The 23381-nt window shown below is 39.2% G+C and overlaps 1 protein-coding gene across 26 annotated transcripts in view; it reads right to left on the bottom strand.

The window, feature by feature from the left end:
* CADPS2 (calcium dependent secretion activator 2) overlaps positions 1 to 23381 on the bottom strand; it is a 495227-nt gene that overhangs the window by 382916 nt on the left and 88930 nt on the right. For all 26 annotated transcript variants that reach the window (XM_049714516.1, XM_049714526.1, XM_049714529.1 and 23 more), the window contains exon 2: positions 6889 to 7002. In XM_049714516.1, coding sequence (XP_049570473.1) covers positions 6889 to 7002 — 114 coding nt within the window. The remainder of the gene's footprint in view (positions 1 to 6888; positions 7003 to 23381) is intronic.

Below are 23381 nucleotides of genomic sequence, written 5' to 3'. Positions count from 1 at the left end.
ACACTGAAGGCAGTTTTTCTTTATTGAAGGAATTCCCATTTGTATCATTATACAAGTAGAAAATCTGAAAAGCAAGTGATTTTGGTGGTGATGGTGGGGCAAGATTTATTTTAGTCCTCCTTTGATAATTTTTAAAGATTAAAAACTTCTAACTCTCATCTCATCCATTCTCAGGAACCAGAAGAGAATATAAACAAATGGAGGTAGTAAGAAAAATACACATCCTTTCCGGAAAGTTGTGAACAAAGCCAACCCACCAAAAAGGGGAAGAGAGACTCCAACATCCATTTTTTTGCACAATAACAGAACCTGAATGTTTGTTACGCTGAAAGCAGCTAGTAAGCAATTATATACCGTCTTTTGGAAATCTCCAAAGAAAGGCCATTTTCTTTTCCACGTATCTGTTATAAATCACACTGTCACTGGTTGTATTTGGATGAAGTCCACCTGAATTTTGTGAACAGAAGTCAATGTCGGATGGGAAGGACAACTTGGAAAGTAACATACTACAATAAACGTATGTTTACCCATCCACAGAATCAGCTGAAGTCTCCTAAATTGAAAAACAGAACAAGCAAAAAGATATGGCTAGAAAGAAACGGCAGATACTTGTAGGACTACTGTCCATTGTATGTCTTCCTCCAGACAGTGAGTTACTTTGGGGGGCAGGGGGAGCGTGAAGGGAAAGAAGAAAACTTCAATGAAAGAAAAACAAAGATGAAGGTACTGCAGAATCTAACAGCAATTAGCAACCATAAAATTATCAAGAATGTAACTGCTAAACTTTTATTAAGTATCAATAGCTGTGTATTCTGTCTACCATTTCTTTCTTCTTTTCCTGTTCTGGTTCTTCTGTATCATCAAGTTTGCCTAGTTAGGTGGTTTAGCACTTGGGTCCATTCTTTTTCCCCTAATTATGCTAACTTTATGAGGAAAAAGACTGATGTAATTTCAAAAACAGATTTCTTGTTTATTATTATTATTTTATAGGCCAATATTTAAACCAAAGTTATCTTGTAAAAGTGGATGAGATAGAAGTAGCATTGTCATATAAAAATGATCTTCACAGTATATGCTTCTACAATATATAACATATTGAATAATATTCACAGTAATAGAACTACCATATGACCCAGCAATCCCACTACTGGGCATATACCCTGAGAAAACCATAATTCAAAAAGAGTCATGTACCACAATGTTCATTGCAGCTCTATTTACAATAGCCTGGAGATGGAAACAACCTAAGTGCCCATCATCGGATGAATGGATAAAGAAGATGTGGCACATATATACAATGGAATATTACTCAGCCATAAAAAGAAATGAAATTGAGCTATTTGTAATGAAGTGGATAGACCTAGAGTCTGTCACACAGAGTGAAGTAAGTCAGAAAGAGAAAGACAAATACCGTATGCTAACACATATATATGGAATTTAAGGGGAAAAAAATGTCATGAAGAACCTAGGGGTAAGACAGGAATAAAGACACAGACCTACTGGAGAACAGACTTGAGGATATGGGGAGGGGGAAGGGTGAGCTGTGACAAAGCAAGAGAGAGGCATGGACATATATACACTACCAAACCTAAGGCAGATAGCTAGTGGGAAGCAGCCGCATAGCACAGGGATATCAGCTCAGTGCTTTGTGACTGCCTGGAGGGGAGGGATAGGGAGGGTGGGAGGGAGGGAGGGAGGGAGGGAGATGCAAGAGGGAAGAGATATGGGGACATATGTATATGTATAACTGATTCACTTTGTTATAAAGCAGAAACTAACACACCATTGTAAAGCAATTGTACTCCAATAAAGATGTTAAAATAAATAAATAAAAAATAAAAAAAAATTCACGGTAAATATTTAATACTGACATAGATATAGATATACAAAGACATATGAACAAACACCCAAGAAGGCACCACATTTTAAAAACCCAGAAAGATTCAATCCTGTCACGATCTAGTTGAAAGAAATTATATACTTTTAAAAATAATGAACGTGGGCTTCCCTGGTGGCGCGGTGGTTGAGAGTCTGCCTGCCGATGCAGGGGACACGGGTTTGTGCCCCGGTCCATGAAGATCCCACATGCCACGGAGCGGCTGGGCCCATGAGCCGTGGCCACTGAGCCTGCCCATCCGGAGCCTGTGCTCCGCAACGGGAGAGGCCACAACAGTGAGAGGCCCACATACCGCAAAAAAAATAAATAAATAAAAATAAAATAAAATAAAATAATGAACGTACTTTGAAGAAATGCTTTTGGTCAAATATTGTGGAGAAAAAGAAATATATTGAGTAGCACACCAAGATCCCAAGTATTAAAGAGAGGTAAAGTAAACCAAATATCCAAAGGTACGACCAGTTTAAGAAGAGAGAGATAGGGACTTCCCCGCTGGTCCAGTAGTTAAGATTGCAAGCTTTCAATGCAGGGGGTGCGATTTCGATCTCTGCTCGGGGAACTAAGATCCCACATGCCACACGGCCAAAAAACAATAATAATAACAAAGTTTAGCTTAAAAAAAAAGATAATTCTTAATTGTCTATATAAAACAGACATACAACCAAGATGGAAAAGACTATTCATAAAATCACTGAAGGAGTACCATTTATGGAGCTAAAAAAATTAATAGCAGACAGACTTTGGAGAACTTGTAAGCCCTGAGTATAAAGATATGTTTTCAATTTAATTGGTGATACAGGTTTACTAGGGTTTTTCACATATATGGATATATTCACACACACATACACATACTGCCATGGTTAGAAATGTCCATCACAGCTAAAGGCTACCAAAAATCTAATATATTAGAAAATCGCTACTGATGGATTAATTGTTGAAAACAGCTGTATACAGGAAACAACATGTAACATCCCTGAAAAGGGAGACCTTGAAATACATAAGCCAAAAAAGATCATAAAATCATAGAATACTAGGTTAGAAAGAACAATAAAGCCCAACTGTGCTTCTGAAGCATCTGCCGTCTTTGCGGAAGCACAAAGCCATGAAATTGAGATCATGATGGAAAGAAATTCCATGGCACTATTGAAGTGATACTTTAATTTAAAAATTATGGAGAAAAAACCCCAAATATACAATTTTACACAGAACAATAAGTGCTCCAATACTCATCCACTTAGTCAACAAGCTTTTGTTGAAAGCATTTGTGTGCCACAAAATACTTGCTACATTTGTGGAATAAGATGATAACCAGGGCAGAAATGGTTCCTTCAGGGAACATACATTCAAGAAGTCATTAAGATCTAGGTCGACATGTTTCTCAAAATACAGACTGAACCAAAGTCATCCCCAGGTGCAAGTTCAAAATTCAGATGCTCCATCCCAAGGAATTATGATTCAATAGGTATTGGGTAGAACCCAAGATCTGTTTTTAATAAGCTTTAGTGGAAAGAGTGAGGTTTTAGCTCTGCTATTAGCTATGCAGCTTTGGGCACTAGTCACTTAACTTTGTCTCTAAGATGGGAATAATTCTGTTTAAAAGGTTTATTCTGAAGAATAAAAACATTTTCGAAGTGTTTTGCACAGTACGTGGCACAGGTGTATTCAAATGGCACCGTGAAAGTCAGAAAATCTGGATTCACGCTGATCTCAGATGCTTACCAAATATACAACAGTGGACAAGTCATTGAAACCTCTGTGAGCTTCAGTTTCTATTTACGGAATTTGTGGGTAGTAATATTTTCACTGTTTAGCATAAAGATACTGGAAGAAGAAAAAATAGATATTTTTGGTAAGCTGTAAGAAGTACCACAGAGGTAATTATAGTAGAGGCTACAAGCAGGTTTTTTAAATTTTATTGAAGTATAGTTGATTTACAATGTTTTGTTTAATTTCTGCTGTATAGTAAAGTGACTCAGTTAAACATATATTCTTTTCATATTCTTTCCCATTATGGTCTATCACAGGATATTGAATATATAGCTCTCTGTGCTATACAGTAGGACCTTGTTGTTTATCCATTCTATATATAATGGTTTGCAGCTGCTAATCCCAAACTCCCAGTCCTTCCCTCCAACCACCTGCCCTTTAGCAATGACAAGTCTGTTCTCTATGTCTGTCTGTTTTTGTTTCGTAGATATGTTCATTTATGTCATAGTTTAGATTCCACATATAAGTGATTATCATATGGTATTTGTCTCTTTCTGACTTACTTCACTTGAGACTACCAGCATTGTTAGTCATAGCAAAGTATACTAAAGTATAATCCTTAAAGAAGAGGGTAAAGACTTTTGTAGGAAAAATTGAGAAGCAATTTTTTTACCTTATTTTTCCAACAAAATTTACTTATCAAGAGTTTGAGTACCGAATGTGTGCCACCTGGGAAATGGTAACTCCCCAAATGTAAATCAGGAATATAGACTCCATAGACGTTAATATAAATCTTAACCCCTTTGAGAACTTCACAAAGACAAGTTAGCTACAGTCTCACAAGCCAACAATTGTTGGAAATACTACCCAAAGAATAGAAAACCCTGGATCACCTAGCCCAATACTTAAACATTACTACCCACCAATTAGATAATAGAAATAGAAACACTGGAGCTCACAGAGGTTCAATGACTTGTCTGTTATGTGTTTGGTAAGCATCTGAGTTCAATGCGAAGCCACATTTCCTGACTTTCTAATAGGCCGCAGTCGTTTCCCAGCTGCCATTTTGAACACTCTTCAGTACTTATATCACTCTCTGTAACAATCCCAGCAAGCGATCATCTAATTCCATTGGTCGGCAATCTACCAGTTGTAAGCGAATCACCTGGAAAGCTTTTAAAAATATAGATTCTGAAATTCTGATTCAGTAAGCCCAGGGCAGAGCTCTGGGACCCCTCTGTGCAAAATGCTTCCCAAGTGATTGTGAAGTGGGCGGGAATCTGGCCGCCAGTGATGCTGCACTCTCCAGTCCACTCTGTATCTGGGCGGTGCAACCAAACTCCAATAGTATTAGGTTGAAATCTCCCCCACTTCAGTTTCCATGTTAATTCTAGTTTTATCCTTGGGGCCACACACAACACAAGCCTCACCTGTCTTTAGGCCCTTCAAGTGATCTATGTTATGGTATGTTTCAAATCTGTTATCACTAAACTTATCCACATCTTTTCATTTGTAGTTTGTACCCAGAAGAGCACACCAGCCTCGTTTAGAAACCAAATGGTGATACTCCTTTATTACAGGAAAAATATTCTCATTAACACAGCTTAAGTGTGCCTTTTACTAAACTGACGACAACATATTATGCTTACTTCTTTGTAATACCCTTACGAAAAACACTTACTTTGGAATATATTTATTTTGGAGTAATTTTAGGTTTACACAAAAGTGGCACATGTAGTACAAAGAGCCCCCATGCCCCCCTCACCCGGTTTCCTTTCCTAATGTTAACATGTACAATACCACAGTACTGAACCAAAAATGAGTTTGCTTAATTACATCTTTTTACACAAATTACTTAACCCATTTCTTTCCTCCTGAACACAGACGTTTGGCTTTTCTTTTACTACATGATGCAAGTATAGGCCCTTACATTTCATCTATTAAGATTCAAGGCAAGATTTCATCTTGCAAAACTTTGACTCAAAGACTCAAGCTTTGGATACCCTATACTTGTTAAGATATTCTGAGTTGGGCTTCCCTGGTGGCGCAGTGGTTAAGAATCCGCCTGACAGTGCAGGGGACACAGGTTCGAGCCCTGGTCTGGGAAGATCCCGCATGCTGCAGAGCAACTAAGCCCACGAGCCACAACTACTGAAGCCCGCGCACCTAGAGACCGTGCTCCGCAACAAGTGAAGCCACTGCAATGAGAAGCCCGTGCACCGCAACGAAGAGTAGCCCCCACTTGCCGCAACTAGAGAAAGCCCTCACACAGCAACAAAGACCCAACGCAGCCAAAAATAAATTAATTAATTAAAAAAAAAAAGATATTCTGAGTCAAGGTTCAGTTAGACAGCATCCACTATTGCCACTAGATTCTTGCCACACACACACATCTGGTGAGTAAGACTTCTATACTTTTATCTTGTTTGACAGGCCTAGGCTCGGGATAACATACACCTCCCTCGGGTTGCATTAAGCCACTTCTGATACATACACACCATCAATTAATTACTAATCCAACCAAGTATCTGTACATCCAGTTACTTTGTTACTCTTGCAAAGATATTTCCCTGCCTCAGAAAACTTCAGACACGCTGCATCTCTATATTTTTAATTTGTACTAGCCTAATACACCTTTGTATGTTGTTCTTCAGCTGAGAGATGTAGACTATCTTCACACTGGAAGGAATCCATGCACCAAATGACTCTAAAAGTCCTCAGGAAAAAAGGGAACTCTTAACATCTACTGGCCACTCACTGAAGCGGTTAATGACACTGTGAAAACTGGTGCCCATAGGAAGTCCACAGAGAATTCCTGATGACTCAGAAACTAAAATCAGAAGAAAGAGAAAGGTGGTATTGTAGTATTATCTCCCCGGGAAGAAAAGAATTCAATTTATCCTCATGAAATTAGTTCCTGGCCTTAAATATTATAAAGTTTAGTGAACAGAATGGCACAAGATAGCAATTTACTGTTGAAATCCTGATTAAAAAGGATAAATTAGACATGTGGACCCAGAGATAGCTACACTCAGCTATATCAATCACTGCCAGAAGATTTTTCTAAACAGCTTACTTCTCCCTCAAAGGATGTGAATAATTTCCAATTCTGTTTATCTCTCAAAACCAGGCTGTGGAATCTGTTTTTAAATTGCAAACTAGAATTGACAATGCTTTCAAGGAAGGTGGCAAATTCACAGCCATCCTATCATCCCAGTGAGCTTCTTAAAATGGGAAAGCCATTAAAAATGTCTTTTAAAAGGCATCAGACTCTTCAAACTTACCTCATAGTAACTCCGAACTGCATTGCAAAACGCTTCATCGGCTACAATCTGGGTTTCCCCATTGAGGAAGGCCTGGAACCGTTCTTTCAGTAACTGCAATTGCTGCTTGTTAAGCTGCAAGAAAAAAGAGGGAATCAGATCAAAAACTAGCCAATCCATGAAACATAATGACTTTTAAAAGTTACATTTGCTACTTGTGTCTAAGATTTGATAGCTAGAATTAACTTATGGGTCATTTTAAAAATGTAGGTCACTGCCCCACATACTCTGCGATACCTGATATTGCGATGGAATCCAAATTTCTGCCCCAAACAGAATTCCCGTGATTATTACTACACTCTAATCCCTCTGTAGAGAGAAGAAAAAAAAAATCTAAAATTCGAATGAGAAACTAACTGGCAGCTGTCCTGAATAGAGAGAGCAGAAGGGACAAGTGCTCTTGGAGGTGAACGGCCAACCATCAGCTTTGGACAAAAGGTGACAGGAAAGACCGAGGGACCCAGAGAAAGAATCATCTGGAAAAGACATCTGTTGTATGCCAAAAGCCTGGATTCCATGAGTAAACACACCTCAGTGCCTGAGCTGAGATAAAGGAATGATAAGGAGGCGAACAGAGAGGCGACAGGGGGCAGTGAGTGCATCTGGAGGCAGGCTAGGGGAAGGCCGTGACGCAGGGAGTGGAGTGGAAGTTCACAACCAGATTTGTTCACCCTGGGTCTACCCATCACAGTTACGGAGGGTGGGTTAGACACGAACCATGACTTACTAACCATGTCCTCTAGTTATCAACTACAAGAAAAGGCAGCTACTTCATTTGTAGGGCGCACCACAAAACGAGAAAGAGAAGCTCCTTGTTGAAAACATTAAGTTCAATACAGCAGCAAAAGAGCATTAAACAAAGCATGGGACCCTTCTCAGCAGGAGCCCCATGTGGCTGCACAGGCTCATCCCCACGAAGCCAGCACCGACTACAGAGGCATCCACTTCACTAGAGGCAGGGTGCGTTAGGTCAAGCAGAAGCATTTTTTTTTAATGCTTAACTGGAGACAGCATAGTCTTGCAGATAAAACAACAAATCCTGAGATATATAAGGAACAGAAGGACTGATCTTTCCATTTCAGTCATCCTCATCAGACTGTTAAAGAACTCAGCCCAGTTCTGGATTCTACGGAGAGATGTGAAGCATTTGGAAACATGCTGAGGATAAAATGATTAAAGGATTAGAAAGACTAAACAAACTGGTATGATTTGGCTTCCAAAAGAAGGCCGATATGAAGTAAGTTTAAAACTGTTCAAAAGGCTTACTAAAATGCCATTCAAATATGAGACAAGCTCTTTCAAAACACGGGTTTTATTTAGGAGTCTAATAAACAAGAGAGCCTGTAAAGAAACTGCTGCTGGTAGTAACAGACTGATGAAGAAGTGTCCTATTGTGCCGCAGTGTAAAAAACACCCCTTGCCCCGAGCAGTGGAGAGAGGAGACCATTCCATTTCTTTAGTAAGGTTACCTTCTTCATTTTAGGGAAAGCTAAACCAAGCTGAAAAGCAGGAATGTCACCACTATATTACACTCTCCATTTCTATAATATGAAGAGAATGAAAGCAGGAACCTGTCGTGTATGTGTACTAGCAAGGCAAATTAAGCCCATGCCTTTAGCTCTCTAAACATGGTTCACAAAAGGGACCAGATGAAAGTAGGACAGCAACTGCTGAGAACGAAATGGCTGAGAGCAGTCTAGTTGCCAAGCCCTGGGAACCGCCAAGAAGGGCTTCAACTTGCAAACCAACTGTCCAGGTAAAATAATGGAAATGGAAATGTACAGGGGGGAATGACAATGACCTGGAGGGGACCTTCATGATCATTTGTCCCAACTCCCTCATTCGATAAATAAAGTAAATATTGTTCAAAAACTACAACCTAGGGATATCTTCCTTCAATTTTCTTCTTTCAGAGGCATTTTATTCTTTAAGAACTAAATCTTTTCAATTTCTAGTCTGCCAGTGTTTAAGTTCAGCCATTGTGGCAGTGAGTTATGTTTTGGTGATTATGGTGTGGGAAATTCAAGCAAATGAATCAAGAGAAGGAGACGTGCACAAACCATCTTCTTGGAAACTCTAACAATGGTGGTGTAGTTCACAAAACATGCCAGAGGCACGTGGCTAAGTATAAGGCTTCAACTTTTTTTTTTTTTTTTTTGCGGTCCGCGGTCCTCTCACTGTTGTGGCCTCTCCCGTTGCGGAGCACAGGCTCCGGACGCGCAGGCTCCAGATGCGCAGGCTCAGCGGCCATGGCTCACGGGCCCAGCCAATCCACGGCATGTGGGATCTTCCCGGACCGGGGCACGAACCCGTGTCCCCTGCATCAGCAGGCGGACTCTCAACCACTGCGCCACCAGGGAAGCCCAGGCTTCAACTTTTTTATGAATAAAAATTACTGCAGTTACATTTAAGACATAAAATGACAGCCATATCATAACGATATACAAACAGTCAATAAATGGATATTCCATTAGTACAGAGAAAAGGTCTACAATTCTACATAAAAGAGATAGGAAGGAAAAAAGGCAATTTAGAATCTAGCAGTGGGAAAGCAGTCAGAAAGAATTTCCTAAAAGCTATTGGCATTATCAAAATAAACTATGCTACACATCAACAGATAGAGACCAATGTAATAGACCCATGAAACAGATCCAAATACAACCAGAACTGTACTATAAAATACCTTTATTCCACCTCAAATCAGTAGTAAAAGATGGTTTCTTCAATCAATGATGTTAGAATAACTGGGTAGCCATGGAGAAAAATATTAAGTTGGACCATAACACATGGTTACAGCCCAAATGAATGAAAACTTCTAATGTAAAAAAAGACCAAACCGTAAAGGTATTAGAAGAAATGGGAGAATTCCTTTAAACACGGGCATGAGAAAGATCTTTTTTAGCATGAATCAACATCTACAGGTCATAAATTTAGCTGCCTAAACATTAAAAATAAATTTAGTACTGTAGTAATCATTTTGCAATATATGTGTATCAAATCATCACATTATACTCCTTAAACTTATACAATGTTATGTCAAATATATCCTTTTTTAAATAAATAAATAAATAAATTTAGCATGGCAAAACATACCATAAATAAAATCATTGGAAAAAAAGACTTACCAGAAAAAAAAAACAAAAAACTTGCAACTCATACCCTAAAGAGCTAGTTTTCAAACATATAGATCCTAGAAATTGACAAGAGTCTAACCTATAAGCCAACAGAAAGACAGGCAACATGGATGTACTCAGAGAAATGACTCAAGCTATGAAAACATGCCTAACTTACTTTACATTTTTCTTTTCCAAATGAAGTCTACCTGAGAGCAGAAGGCTCCTGGGAAGATGGTGGAGCAGGAAGCACCAGAAATCTGTCTCCCAGGGGCTTCCCTGGTGGAGCAGTGGTTGAGAGTCTGCCTGCCAATGCAGGGGACACGGGTTCGAGCCCTGGTCTGGGAGGATCCCACATGCTGCGGAGCAACTGGGGCCGTGAGCCACAATTACTGAGCCTGCACGTCTGGAGCCTGTGCTCCACAACAAGCGCGGCCGCGACAGTGAGAGGCCCGCACACCGCAATGAAGAGTGGCCCCCTCTTGCCGCAACTAGAGAAAGCCCTCGCACAGAAACGAAGACCCAACACAGTCAAAAATAAATAAATAAATAAATAAAATTTTAAAAAAAGAAAAAAAAGAAATCTGTCTCCCACCCTAGACAACAGGTGCATCCGCAGTATGTATCTGATGTAAATATTCTGAAACTCTGGAGTATACTTAAAGGCTTGCAACATGAAAGGGGAGGCTTGACTGGAAACTGCAGTTAACTCTAATCAATTTCAGCTCTGCACAGTAGCACTTCCCACCCCTCAAACCCCACATTAGCAAAAAACAAAACAAAAAAATGCCGACCACCTAACTTTTCATAAATAAAGGAGTAAATACTACTACATCCAAACAGTGGTAATACTATTAGCTTTATAAAAAAGTATGACAAAGTTCTCTTATGTACTGATGTGAAAATATCCTCAAAATACCTTGGGGAAGGAAACAGTATAGAACAGTATTTAAAATAAGCCACCACTTCCATAGAAAAGGGACAAAAATTAGAACATGTATTTGCTTCCATATACAGACAAACTATGGAAGAAGGATGGCCTTGGACACTGGACAGATGGAAAATAAGGATGAAAAAGATCTTTCAACCTATATCACTTTATTCATTTTAAGTTTTAAATCACAGGACCCTTCTTACATACTCAAATTTTAATTTACATTTAAATTAAGCTTTAGGGCTTCCCTGGTGGCGCAGTGGTTGAGAGTCCACCTGCCGATGCAGGGAACATGGGTTCGTGCCCCAGTCCGGGAAGATCCCACATGCAGCGGAGCGGTTGGGTCCGTGAGCCATGGCCGCTGAGCCTGCGCGTCCGGAGCCTGTGCTCCGCAGCGGGGGAGGCCACAACAGTGACAGGCCCGCGTACCGCAAAAAAAAAAAAAAAAAAAGAAAGAAAGAAATTAAGCTTTAAGAGCCACTTTACACATTTTTAAACTCAGAACAATTATGACTCATTGCAGACAGCTTAAATCTGATCATCCTGCAGAAAGACTGAACAAACCAATTGACTTTTTTAAATTTCTCCTTTCAGGTATAAGATTTGAACTTGACTGTATATCCACCCACCCACCCCCTTTTTTTTTTTTTTTTTTTTTTTAACATTTCAAGGTTGAGGATTTCAAAGAAACAGAGTCAGAAAAGAACCATAATAATCATGCTACTCAACATTCTAATCAATGCATTAATCTTTACAAAATCCATACCAAGTGATCTCTCGGTCTCCATTTGAGCCTATTGAAACTAAAATACACACAGACATACACACCCTACCTTTATACCTTGCAATGAAGCCTACTTTAATTTTAGACAACTATGAAGGATTGAAACCTGCTTCCTTATGCCTTGCATAAATCCTAGTTCTATACTACCTAAGACCAAACAAACGAAACGTTACTTTGCTTCTTCAACATAGCAATTCAGGAAGTTGGAGACAAGTACTAGATTATTTGAGTCTTCTCTTTTCTAGAATAAACTTTACCAGTTCCCCCAGCATCCTAGGAGTACTCTCCAGTTTGCCCATAAATAAAGCATTACATAGCTAAATAAAACTTATTTACATAAAACTAAATATAAGAAAGTACTTTGAAAGCTATAACATCATGAAACTCATTACAACAGCCATGTCCCTTCCAAAATATACTCAACAGACTGATGATGATTCTCCTAGGATCATGTGGCCAACACAGAGACAAGTGGGAGGGCCACTTCTCACATTCTAAGTACTCTATGTCTATTAATTCAAACGAAAAACAAATTAACTCTTCTTGGCAGTCACATCAACTGACTCACATCGTGCTTATGATCAACAAAAATTCTAAAACATTCTTACATGTGCTTCATTGAGCCATGTTTCCATCCTGGCTAGATTTATTTGGTCCATTGTTCCAGTTGATTCAGTTTTTTCTTTAGAATTCTGATTCCTTCACCCTGTGACCAAAGAACCCTCCTAGTTTTGTTATACCACTAACATAATAATGTGCTATCCATATTCTTCATCGTCCAGATCATTATAAAAATATTCATCAATTCAGGATTAAGCAAGAGGGAAACCTGTCATATGCATACCTCCTGTCTGACACAACCAATTAACATTTTGGAGGGCAGCTGGTTTTATTAGTCAGCCTATATATTAGTTTTGCCCATATACTGTCTTCACCCTAGTATATTTACTAATGAATGAAGAAAATATTTTTCAGAAGTAAAAAAACTGACCACCAGAAATTATCTAATGGGAATTTTAAGAAGAGCTTTTTATATGAAACCAAATTGCAAAAACTTAACTGGAACATAAATATCCTTGCAAACATCTAAATACAACCAAGAGATTTACCTTATAAAAAGAACACTTCAATTACTGACAGTAAAAGCTAAGTTTCATAAATCTTGGCTGGCAGTGATAATTTATCCATAATAATAGTGGCCTCAGAAAAAATACTTAATTTCTTGAGTTCAGAGATGTCTTATGCAACCTAGAGCGTTTTTTGTTTTGGGGTTTTTTTTTTTTGTCCCTGTTCAAATTGTATCCTAGCCTTTCCATTCTAAGTCATGATCAGCTGAAGCCTTATGCCTGGATCTTGACTGCAGCAGGAGACCACCCATTATGCTACTCAGGAACCTGGCAACCACTGCTGTGCAGAGCCTACCTGGCCCTGCAGCCCCGTCATGAGTCTGAACACTCATGGTGGGGCTGCATGACCTCCTGGTAAGTGAAGGAGGCCAAGGTCAGACTCTATAGCACAGTGGCAGGTGACCAGTGGGTAGGTACCTCCTCCGGGAGGGTGGGTGTCGGTGTACGCACAAACCTTAAAGAAAGTAGAAAGACAAGCACTTCTCAAGGAGGTAAAAGGATTTATTCCAGGCACAGATAGTCTCTGAAATGCACAAAGGCATAGCTTTAACACCCGTTAATAAGATATAGCAAAAGACATCAGCAGGAAAAGACTATAGGATAGGTATTGTTTTCTTTTTCCCTTCCTATGGACACTCTACCAGAAAGATCTGCATAAAACCACTGAGGCAAAATCATCAGAGCCTTTCTGAAACAGACGTCCCCAAACTGCATGTCGGAACAGAACAACGAAGAGCCTCTGGCCCATTTCACACGTTATAATACCCTGTGGGAGTCACTGCTATTAAAAATTTCCTATCCAAATAATTTCTCACTCTCTTCTACAGCTGCAGATACTTGGGACAGTGAATATGCCTAAGACTACAAATACCAGCCTCACTTGACAGTGGACATGGTCAAGTGACTAAGTTAAAGCCAACAAGATGTAAGCAAAAGTATATGTGACTTGCAGAAAACCATAAACGGTAGCTGAAGCAAGCACTTTTTGCCTCCTTCTCTTTCCTCTTTTCCCACTGGCTGGAATTTGATGTGCTAGCTGGGAATGTAAGCTTGCCCATGAAGATGGTGAAGCAACAAATAAGAGCCTGAGACTCTCCCAAACGTGAAGCAGCCATTACAACCCTGGACTGCCACCTCCCAACTTGCTTTATGTGAGAGAGAGAGAAACATCTATAGGTACAGATCACTCTTGGGGGCAGGGGGAGCTGGGCTTGGGTGCACTGGTCATATGTGACTGAACCAAATCCTAACTGATAGAAATCCCAATGAGATACCCCGTCAGGGAGAAAATGCCACAGCACTACCATCCCTGGCTAGTAGGTTTATCTCAATTTACTCTACAACAAAATCTTCTTTCCATATGTTATCTCATATGAAAAACTCCTCATCCAGTGAACTTGCCCCAATGAACAGTGAACACCAGATTCTAAGTGCCTGAGGTAGACTAAAAATAAAGTTAGTTTGACAGCCTGAGTTCTATTGTCCCACAGTATTGAAAAGGGGAAATTTTAGAAAGCCCCAGATTTGCAAATACTGCTTTAACATATTTTATAATAAAAGCTATACTAAATGATGAGTACAGAGCAGAAAAATCCCATCGCACTGTGAACAAATGGGTCCCAGGCTAGGCTTGCCCAGCTGCTAAGTATGACTTCTATCCACACTCTCACTGACCTCCTAGTTGAATTCAAGCCTCACAAAATTACAAGTCACTACAGGGGACTGGCTTGGGGGAGGGGAGCTGCTGGTGAACACTGAAACTAGGGAAGTTAAATCCATGATTCCATGAATTTCCTTGCTGCACTGTACTGAGCACACTTCACGCATGTCTCATTAAATCTCCCTAAATCTTCTAGAAAGTTCATCCTCATTTCACAAATGAGGAAGTTAAGCATCTCACCTAACTTCACATCCAGGAAGTGACAAGGGCAGAATCTCAACCAGTAACCTGATCTAAAGCATATATTCTTTCCAACCTCCATATTATTCTGTTTCCCTCACAGCCACGCTTTTTGTTTTTCAATAAGAGGTATGTAATTCCTGCATGTATTTGCTTATTTAACTCCTCCCACTACAATAAAACTAACTTTAGGATAAGAACTTCATTGTACCTCACAGCACTTAATCCCATACTAAAATAGTGCCTCAAACCACTACAATGGATGAGAAAACAGTCTATTATGGATATCTTTACTCATTTCATTATTTCATAAGGTTATATATGACTAACAGGGCATTAGAGTGAGTAAGAGCACAGGCTCTGGTTTAAGACTACTGTCTGTATCCAGGATCCCCCACAATTTGTAGGGTCTTCCACAGGTCATTAACCTCAAGTTGTTCACCGAGACAGCAAGGAGAGTAATAATGCACATTCAGTAGGGTTGTTGTCAGAAACACATGGTGGGGACTTCCCTGGCAGTCCAATGGTTGAGATTTCACCTTCCACTGCAGGGGGTGAGGGTTTGATGCCCGGCTGGGGAGCTAAGATCCCACATGCCTCTGGGCCAAAAAAACAAAACACAGAAGCAATACTGTAACTAATTCAACAGACTTTAAAAATGGTCCACATAAAAAAAAAAAGTCTTAAAAAGAAACACATGGTGATATTATTTCAACAACTTAAAGAAGCACCAGACAAAGCTGAATCTTAAGATGGATGCAGGCACAAGCCTCTCAGATAGCCTCATCCCTCAGAGGGCAGACAGCAGAAGCAAGAGCTACAGTCCTGCAGCCTACGGAACAAAAACCCCATTCACAGAAACACAGACAAAAGGAAAAGGCAGAGGGCTATGTACCAGATGAAGGAACAAGATAAAACCCCAGAGAAACAACTAAATGAAATGGAGATAGTCAACCTTCCAGAAAAAGAATTCAGAATAATGATAGTGAAGATGATCCAGGAGCTTGGAAAAAGAAAGGAGTCAAAGATCAAGAAGATGCAAGAAATGTTTAACAAAGACCTAGAAGAATTAAAGAACAAAGACCTAGAAGAATTAAAGAACAAACCAAGATGAACAACACAATAACTAAAATGAAAAATACACTAGAAGGAATCAAGAGCAGAATAACTGAGGCAGAAGAACAGATAAGTGACCTGGAAGACAGAATGGTGGAATTCACTGTTGTGGAACAGAATAAAGAAAAAAGAAAGAAGAGAAATGAAGACAGCCTAAGAGACCTCTGGGACAACATTAAACACAACATTAGCATTACAGAAGTCCCAGAAGGAGAAGAGAGAGAGAAAAGACCAGAGAAAATATGTGAATAGATTACAGTCAAAAACTTCCCTAACATGGGAAATGAAATAGCCACCCAACCCCAGGAAGCGCAGAGAGTCCCAGGCAGGATAAAACCAAGGAGAAACACACTGAGACACATACTAATCAAACTGACAAAAGCTAAACACAAAGAAAAATTACTGAAACCAACAAGGGAATAACACAAATAACATACAAGGGAACTCCCATAAGGTTAAAAGCTGATTTCTCAGCAGAAACTCTACAAGCCAGAAGGGAGTGGAACGATAAATTTAAACTGATGAAAGGGAAGAACCTACAACCAAGATTATTCTACCTGGCAAATATCTCATTCAGATTCGACAGAGAAGTCAAAAGCTTTACAGACAAACGAAAGCTAAGAGAATTCAGTACCACCAAACCAGCTCTGCAACAAATGCTAAAGGAACTTTGCTAAGTGGGAAACACAAGAGAAGAAAAGACCTACAAAAACAAACCTGTAACAATTAAGAAAATGGTCATCGGAACATACATATCAATAATTACCTTAAATGTGAATGGGTGAAATGCTCCAACAAAAGACACAGGCTTGCTGAATGGATACAAAAACAAGACCCATATATATATGCTCTCTACAAGAGACCCACTTCAGACCTAGGGACACAGACAGGCTGAAAGTGAGTGGATGGAAAGAGATATTCCATGCAAATGGAAATCAAAAGAAAGCTGGAGTAGCAATACTCCTATCAGATAAAGTAGACTTTAAAATAAAGAATGTTACAAGAGACAAGGAAACACACTACATAATGATCAAGGGATCAATCCAAGAAGAAGATATAACAATTATAAGTATATATGCACCCAACACAGGAGCACCTCAATACATAAGGCAACTGCTAACAGCTATAAAAGAGGAAATCCACAGTAACACAATAATAGTGGGGGACTTTAACACCTCACTTACACCAATGGACAGATCATCCAGACAGAAAATTAATAAGGAAACAGAAGCTCTAAATGACACAATAGACCAGATAGATTTAATTGAAATTTATAGGACATTCCATCCAAAAATAGCAGATTACACTTTCTTCTCAAGTGCACACAGAGCATTCTCCAGGACAGATCAAATCTTGGTTCACAAATCAAGCCTCAGTAAATTTAAGAAAATTGAAATCATATCAAGCATCTTTTCTGACCACAACACTCTGAGATTAGAAACCAACTACAGGGGAAAAAACGTAAAAAACATAGACACATGGAGGCTAATCAATACGTTACTAAATAACCAAGATATCCCTGAAGAACTCAGAAAGGAAACCAAAAACACCTACAGACAAATGAAAACGAAAACACAACAATCCAAAACCTATGGGATGCAGGAAAAGCAGTTCTAAGAGGGAATTTTATAGCAATACAATCCTACCTCAAGAAACAAGACAAAACTCAAATAAACAATCTAACTTTACACCCAAAAGAACCAGAGAAAGAAGAACAAACAAAACCCAAAGTCAGTAGAAGGAAAGAAACCATAAAGATCAGAGCAGAAATAAGTGAAATAGAAACAAAGAAAACAATAGCAAAGATCAATAAAACAAAAAGGTGGTTCTTTGAGAAGATAAAGAAAATTGATAAACAATTAGCTAGACTCATCAAGAAAAAGAGGGAGAGGACTCAAATCAATAAAATTAGAAATGAAAAAGGAGAAGTAACAACATACACCGCAGAAATGCAAAGCGTCGTAAGAAATTACTACAAGCAACTCTATGCCAATAAAATGGACAACCTGGAAGAATGGACAAATTCTTAGAAAGGTATAACCTTACAAGACTGAACCAGGAAGAAACAGAAAATTTGAGACCAATCACAAGTAATGAAATTGAAACTGTGGTCAAAAATCTTACAACAAATCAAAGTCCAGGGCCAGATGGCTTCACAGGTGAATTCTATCAAACATTCAGAGAAGAGTTAACACTCATCCTTCTCAAACTCTTCCAAAAAATTGCAGAACACTCCCAAATTCATTTTATGAGGCCACATCACCAACATACCAAAACCAGAAAGAGATACTACAAAAAAAAAGAAAATTAAAAAACCAATATCACTGATGAATATAGATGGAAAAATCCTCAACAAAATACTAGTAAACAGAATCCAACAACACATTAAAATGATCACACACCATGATCAAGTGGGGTTTATCCCAGGAATGCAAGGATTCTTCCATATATGCAAATCCATCAATGTTATACACCATATTAACAAATTGAAGAATAAAAACCATATGATCATCTCAATAGATGCAGAAAAGGCTTCTGACAAAATTCAACACCCATTTATGATAAAAACTCTCCAGAAAGTGAGCACAGAGGGAAACTACCTCAACATAATAAAGGCCATATATGACAAACCCACAGCAAACATCATTCTCAATGGTGAAAAACTGAAAGCATTTCCTCTAAGATCAGTAACAAGACAAGGATGTCCACTCTCACCACTATTATTCAACATAAGTTTGAAGTCATAGCCACAGCAATAAGAGAAGAAACAGAAATAAAAGGAATACAAATTGGAAAAGCAGAAGTAAAACTGTCACTGTTTGCAGATGACATGATACTATACATAGATAAGATACCACCATAAAACTACTAGAGCTAATCAATGAATTTGGTAAATTTGCAGGATACAAAATTAATGCACAGAAATCTCTTGCATTCCTATACACTAACACTGAAAGATCAGAAAGAGAAATTAAGGAAACAATCCCATTCCATTCACCACTGCAACAAAAAGAATAAAATACCTAGGAATAAACCTACCTAAGGATGTAAAAGACCTGTACTCAGGAAACTATAAGACACTGATGAAAGAAATCAAAGATGACACAAACAGATGGAGAGATATACCACGTTCTTGGATTGGAAGAATCAATACTGTGAAAATGACTATACCACCCAAAGCAATCTACAGATTCAATGCAATCCCTATCAAGTTACCAGCAGCATTTTTTACAGAACTAGAACAAAAAAATCTTAAAATTTGTAATGAGACACAAAAGACCCCGAATAGCCAAAGCAGTCTTGAGGGAAAAAAGTGGAGCTGGAGGAATCAGACTTCCTTTCTTCAGACTATACTACAAAGCTACAGTAATCAAGACAATCTGGTACTGGCACAAAAACAGAAATATAGATCAATGGAACAGGATAGAAAGTCTGGCGATAAACCCACACACCTATGGTCAACTAATCTATGACAAAGGAGGCAAAGATATACAATGGAGAAAAGACAGTCTCTTCAATAAGTGGTGCTGGGAAAACTGGACAGCTACATGTAAAAGAATGAAATTAGAATGCTCCCTAACACCATACACAAAAATTAACTCAAAATGGATTAAAGACCAAAATCTAAGACCAGACACTATAAAACTCTGAGGAAAACATAGGAAGAACACTCAGACATAAATCACAGCAAGATCTTTTTTGATCCACCTCCTAGAGTAATGGAAATAAAAACAAATATAAACAAATGGGACCTAACGAAACCTAAAAGCTTTTGCACAGCAAAGGAAACCATAAACAAGACAAAAAGACAACCCTCAGAATGGGAGAAAATATTTGCAAATGAATTAACAAAGGATTACTCTCCAAAATATATAAACAGCTCATGCAGCTCAATATTAAAAAAATAAACAACCCAATGCAAAAATGGGCAGAAGACCTAAATAGACATATCTCCAAAGACGACATACAGAGGGCCAAGAAGCACATGAAAAGCTGCTCAACATCACTAATTATTAGAGAAATGCAAATCAAAAGTACAGTGAGGTATCACCTCATACCAGTTAGAATGGGCATCATCAGAAAATCTACAAACAACAAATGCTGGAGAGGGTGTGGAGAGAAGGGGATGCTCTTGCACTGTTGGTGGGAATGTAAATTGATACAGCCACTATGGAGACCAGTATGGAGGTTCCTTAAAAAACTAAAATTAGAATTACTATATGATGCAGCAATCCCACTACTGGGCATATACCCAGAGGAAAACATAATTCAAAAAAACACATGCACCCCAATGTTCATTGCAGCACTATTTACAACAGCCAGGTCATGGAAGCAACCTAAATGCCAATTGACAGACAAATGGATAAAGGAGATGTGGTACAAACATACAATGGAATATTACTCAGCCATAAAATGGGACGAAACTGGGTCATTTGTAGAGACGTGGATGGATCTAGAGACTGTCATACAGAGTGAAGTAAGTCAGAAAGAGAAAAACAAATATATGTGGAACCCAGAAAAATGGTACATATGAACCGGTTTGCAAGGCAGAAATAGAGATACAGATGTAGAGGACAAATGTATAGACACCAAGGGGGGAAGTTAGGGGGTGGGGGTGGGGTGTTGGGATGATTTGGGAGATTGGGATTGACACATATACACTAATATGTATAAAATAGGTAACTAATAAGAACCTGCTGTCTAAAAAATAAATAAATAAAATTAAATTTAAAAAAAAAAAGATGGATGCAGATGAACAATCAACAATAGACTGTCCGGAGCTGGGTTGTCCCATCGAGGAGCCACTAACCACACGTGGCTATTGAGCACTTGAAACGTGGCCAGCCCAACTCAACACACACTCTATGTCGAAACACATCCTCGATTCAAATACTCTACACAAGAAAAAGAAGATTACGAAACATCTCACTAACACTTGCATAGTGGTTACATGTTGAAAAAGTGTTTTGGATACATGGGGTAAAATAAATTATTAACATGACCTTTATCATTTTCATAATGTTTTAATATTGCTACTAGAAAACTCTGAAGTACCTGTGTGGCTCCCGCTATATTTCAATTGAACAGCACCGGTATAGAGAAATGTGCGAGATGGTGAAATGTCCCTTGAAGACACAAGTGAACAAAGCCTCGCTGCACCATGCAAAACAGGGGTGGCCTCACTCACAGCAGCAGGCCCCACAGTATAAAGCTTGTGACGAAGTCTGTGGTATAACTGATTGAAGAGAAACGGAACAAAGGCCAAAATGCAAAACCTAGGTATTTGCCTAGCGTTTTTCACTGTCAGACAGTGAAGTAGGTGTTATTAAGTCCCATGTTATGGATAAGAAAACAAACTGAGAGGTGAAGATACAAAATCAGTTAGCTCACAGAACTAGGACCCTAACCTAGGTCTCTCCTGAATCCAAGCCCACATTTTTTTACCTGACCCTGCGTGCCCCCATCCCACTGGCACGTCCTTACATGACTGAGCCTTCATTCAGCCTACTCTTACAAAAGACAATCAAGCTAAGTACTGAGGAGTCATTCAACAGAACTGTCTCATACTCCAGAACATGGCGATAGGTAGGTGAGAGAGAACACTGGCAAGTCTTGTTGGTGATTATCCTCCCCAAACCTGCTTTTTCATTAGCATCTGTTTCACCCACCAGAGTGAAACAGATCTATGACAGTAACTTCTAATCGTCCCCATTAATAACATAACCTCATCAAAAGCAAAACCAATTGTGATGGTTAATTTTATGCGTCAACTTGACTGAACAAGGGGACACCCAGAAAGCTGGTAAAAAAGTTATTTCTGAGTGTGTCTATCATGGTGTTTCTAGAAGAGATTAGCATTTGATTCAGTAGACCGAGTAAAGAGATCCACCCTCACCAACGTGGGCAGGCACCACATAATTCACTGACAGCTGAATACAACAAAAAAGGTTAAGGAAGGGCAAATTCTCTCTCTTTCCTTGAGCTGGGAGGTCAATCTTTTCTGGCCCGGGGACATCAGAGCTCCTGCTTCTTGGGGCCTTTCAACTTAGACTGAAGTAACCCACAAGCTTTCCTGGCTTCTCCAACTTGCAGAGGTCAGACTGTGGGACTTTTTGGCCTCCGTACTGCATGAGCCAATTCCTATATGATGTTTACATATATAATCTCCTATTGGGCTTCTATCTCTACAGAACCCTGACTAATACACCAATCACCAAAAATAATAACAGCCTTAGCAATCTAGCAATTCAGAGATAACTGGGGGCTGGGAATGGGGGGCAGGGTAGAAGGTTCGAAGAGAAACAAACCTTAGGAGCTACTCTGAGAACTTCTTACTACAATCAAAAGTCACTCCTTCCCCCATTAAGGTCTGACAAAAATTAATAAGCCTTCCTCAACCAAGTGGTCTTGGAAGTTTACTATGGAAAAAAGACAGGAATAGGAGATAGTTCAGGACAAGCTTTGCTACCTTATAGTCCTACAAAGCCAGAAGAGTCTGTCGTCATGAGCCATCTTTCAAACTCTAGTCAATGGTTTCCTACAAATAACACTAGTGAATTATGTCAAGGTACATCATGAGGGAACTGCCCTTTTGAGACAATATAATTTCCCCCTGACTAAACTTAATGTGTAATTTAATACCCAGTAGCTTATACTAATACCCAATAGGTTATACTAATTGACAACTTACTACATAAGAAGCACATTTCTAACCTCATTACAAGTATTATTTTAAACTTCCTAGAAGGTGGGTTTTTTGTTTCAAATAGGAGGAAGCGAAGACCCGGAGAAATAAATAAAGTGGTCCAGTTCGTGCGATTTAGGGGCAGGGACAGGTACACCTACTAGCATGCTCTTAGCCACTGGCTACCCTTGGGGTTTCTTCTGGAACTCCCCAAATCACATCTCCATACCCAGGTAAAGACACGGGGCTACCAGAGCCTGGAGAAGCTGACCGTGGGATTTGATGGGACTGAAGAGGCAAGTAAAAGCTCCCCTTCTTCCCATTTACCTCCAAAACATCATCTCATTCTCATCCACATTACTGAGCCTTTGCAAACACTTCCTCCTGCCTGGAATATCCTTTCATCCTTTAGGAACATAACTCAGATGAAACCGCCTAGAAATCATCTTCCTTCAGCTCCCCCCAGATTAAGTCATCTCATCCTCTCTGTCACTTCTGCACCTCATACATTCATCTATCATTTGCTTAACGTGGCTTTCTCCTTACTAGGGTACAGACCCCTTAAACAGCAATGCCAGTCATCTCTATATCCCCCTTCCCCACTCAGCACAATGTTTGTTGATTATGAATTTATCTATTGGTGAAGAAAATCCAGAGTGGAAGACAATATCACCATTCAATACTGCTTTTCTGGGAATGTATCCCGTCACAGCCATTGACAAAAGACACTAGCAGTGATATAACTGAGTGAGGAATAGGGAACAAACAGTCTTAGAAAAGAATTCCAAGATAGCT

Source organism: Orcinus orca, chromosome 9, assembly GCF_937001465.1.
Source record: "Orcinus orca chromosome 9, mOrcOrc1.1, whole genome shotgun sequence".
NCBI classification, from domain to species: Eukaryota; Metazoa; Chordata; class Mammalia; order Artiodactyla; family Delphinidae; genus Orcinus; species Orcinus orca.
Note: the sequence above shows the minus strand (reverse complement) of the source record. Positions and strands in the feature narration are given on the sequence as shown.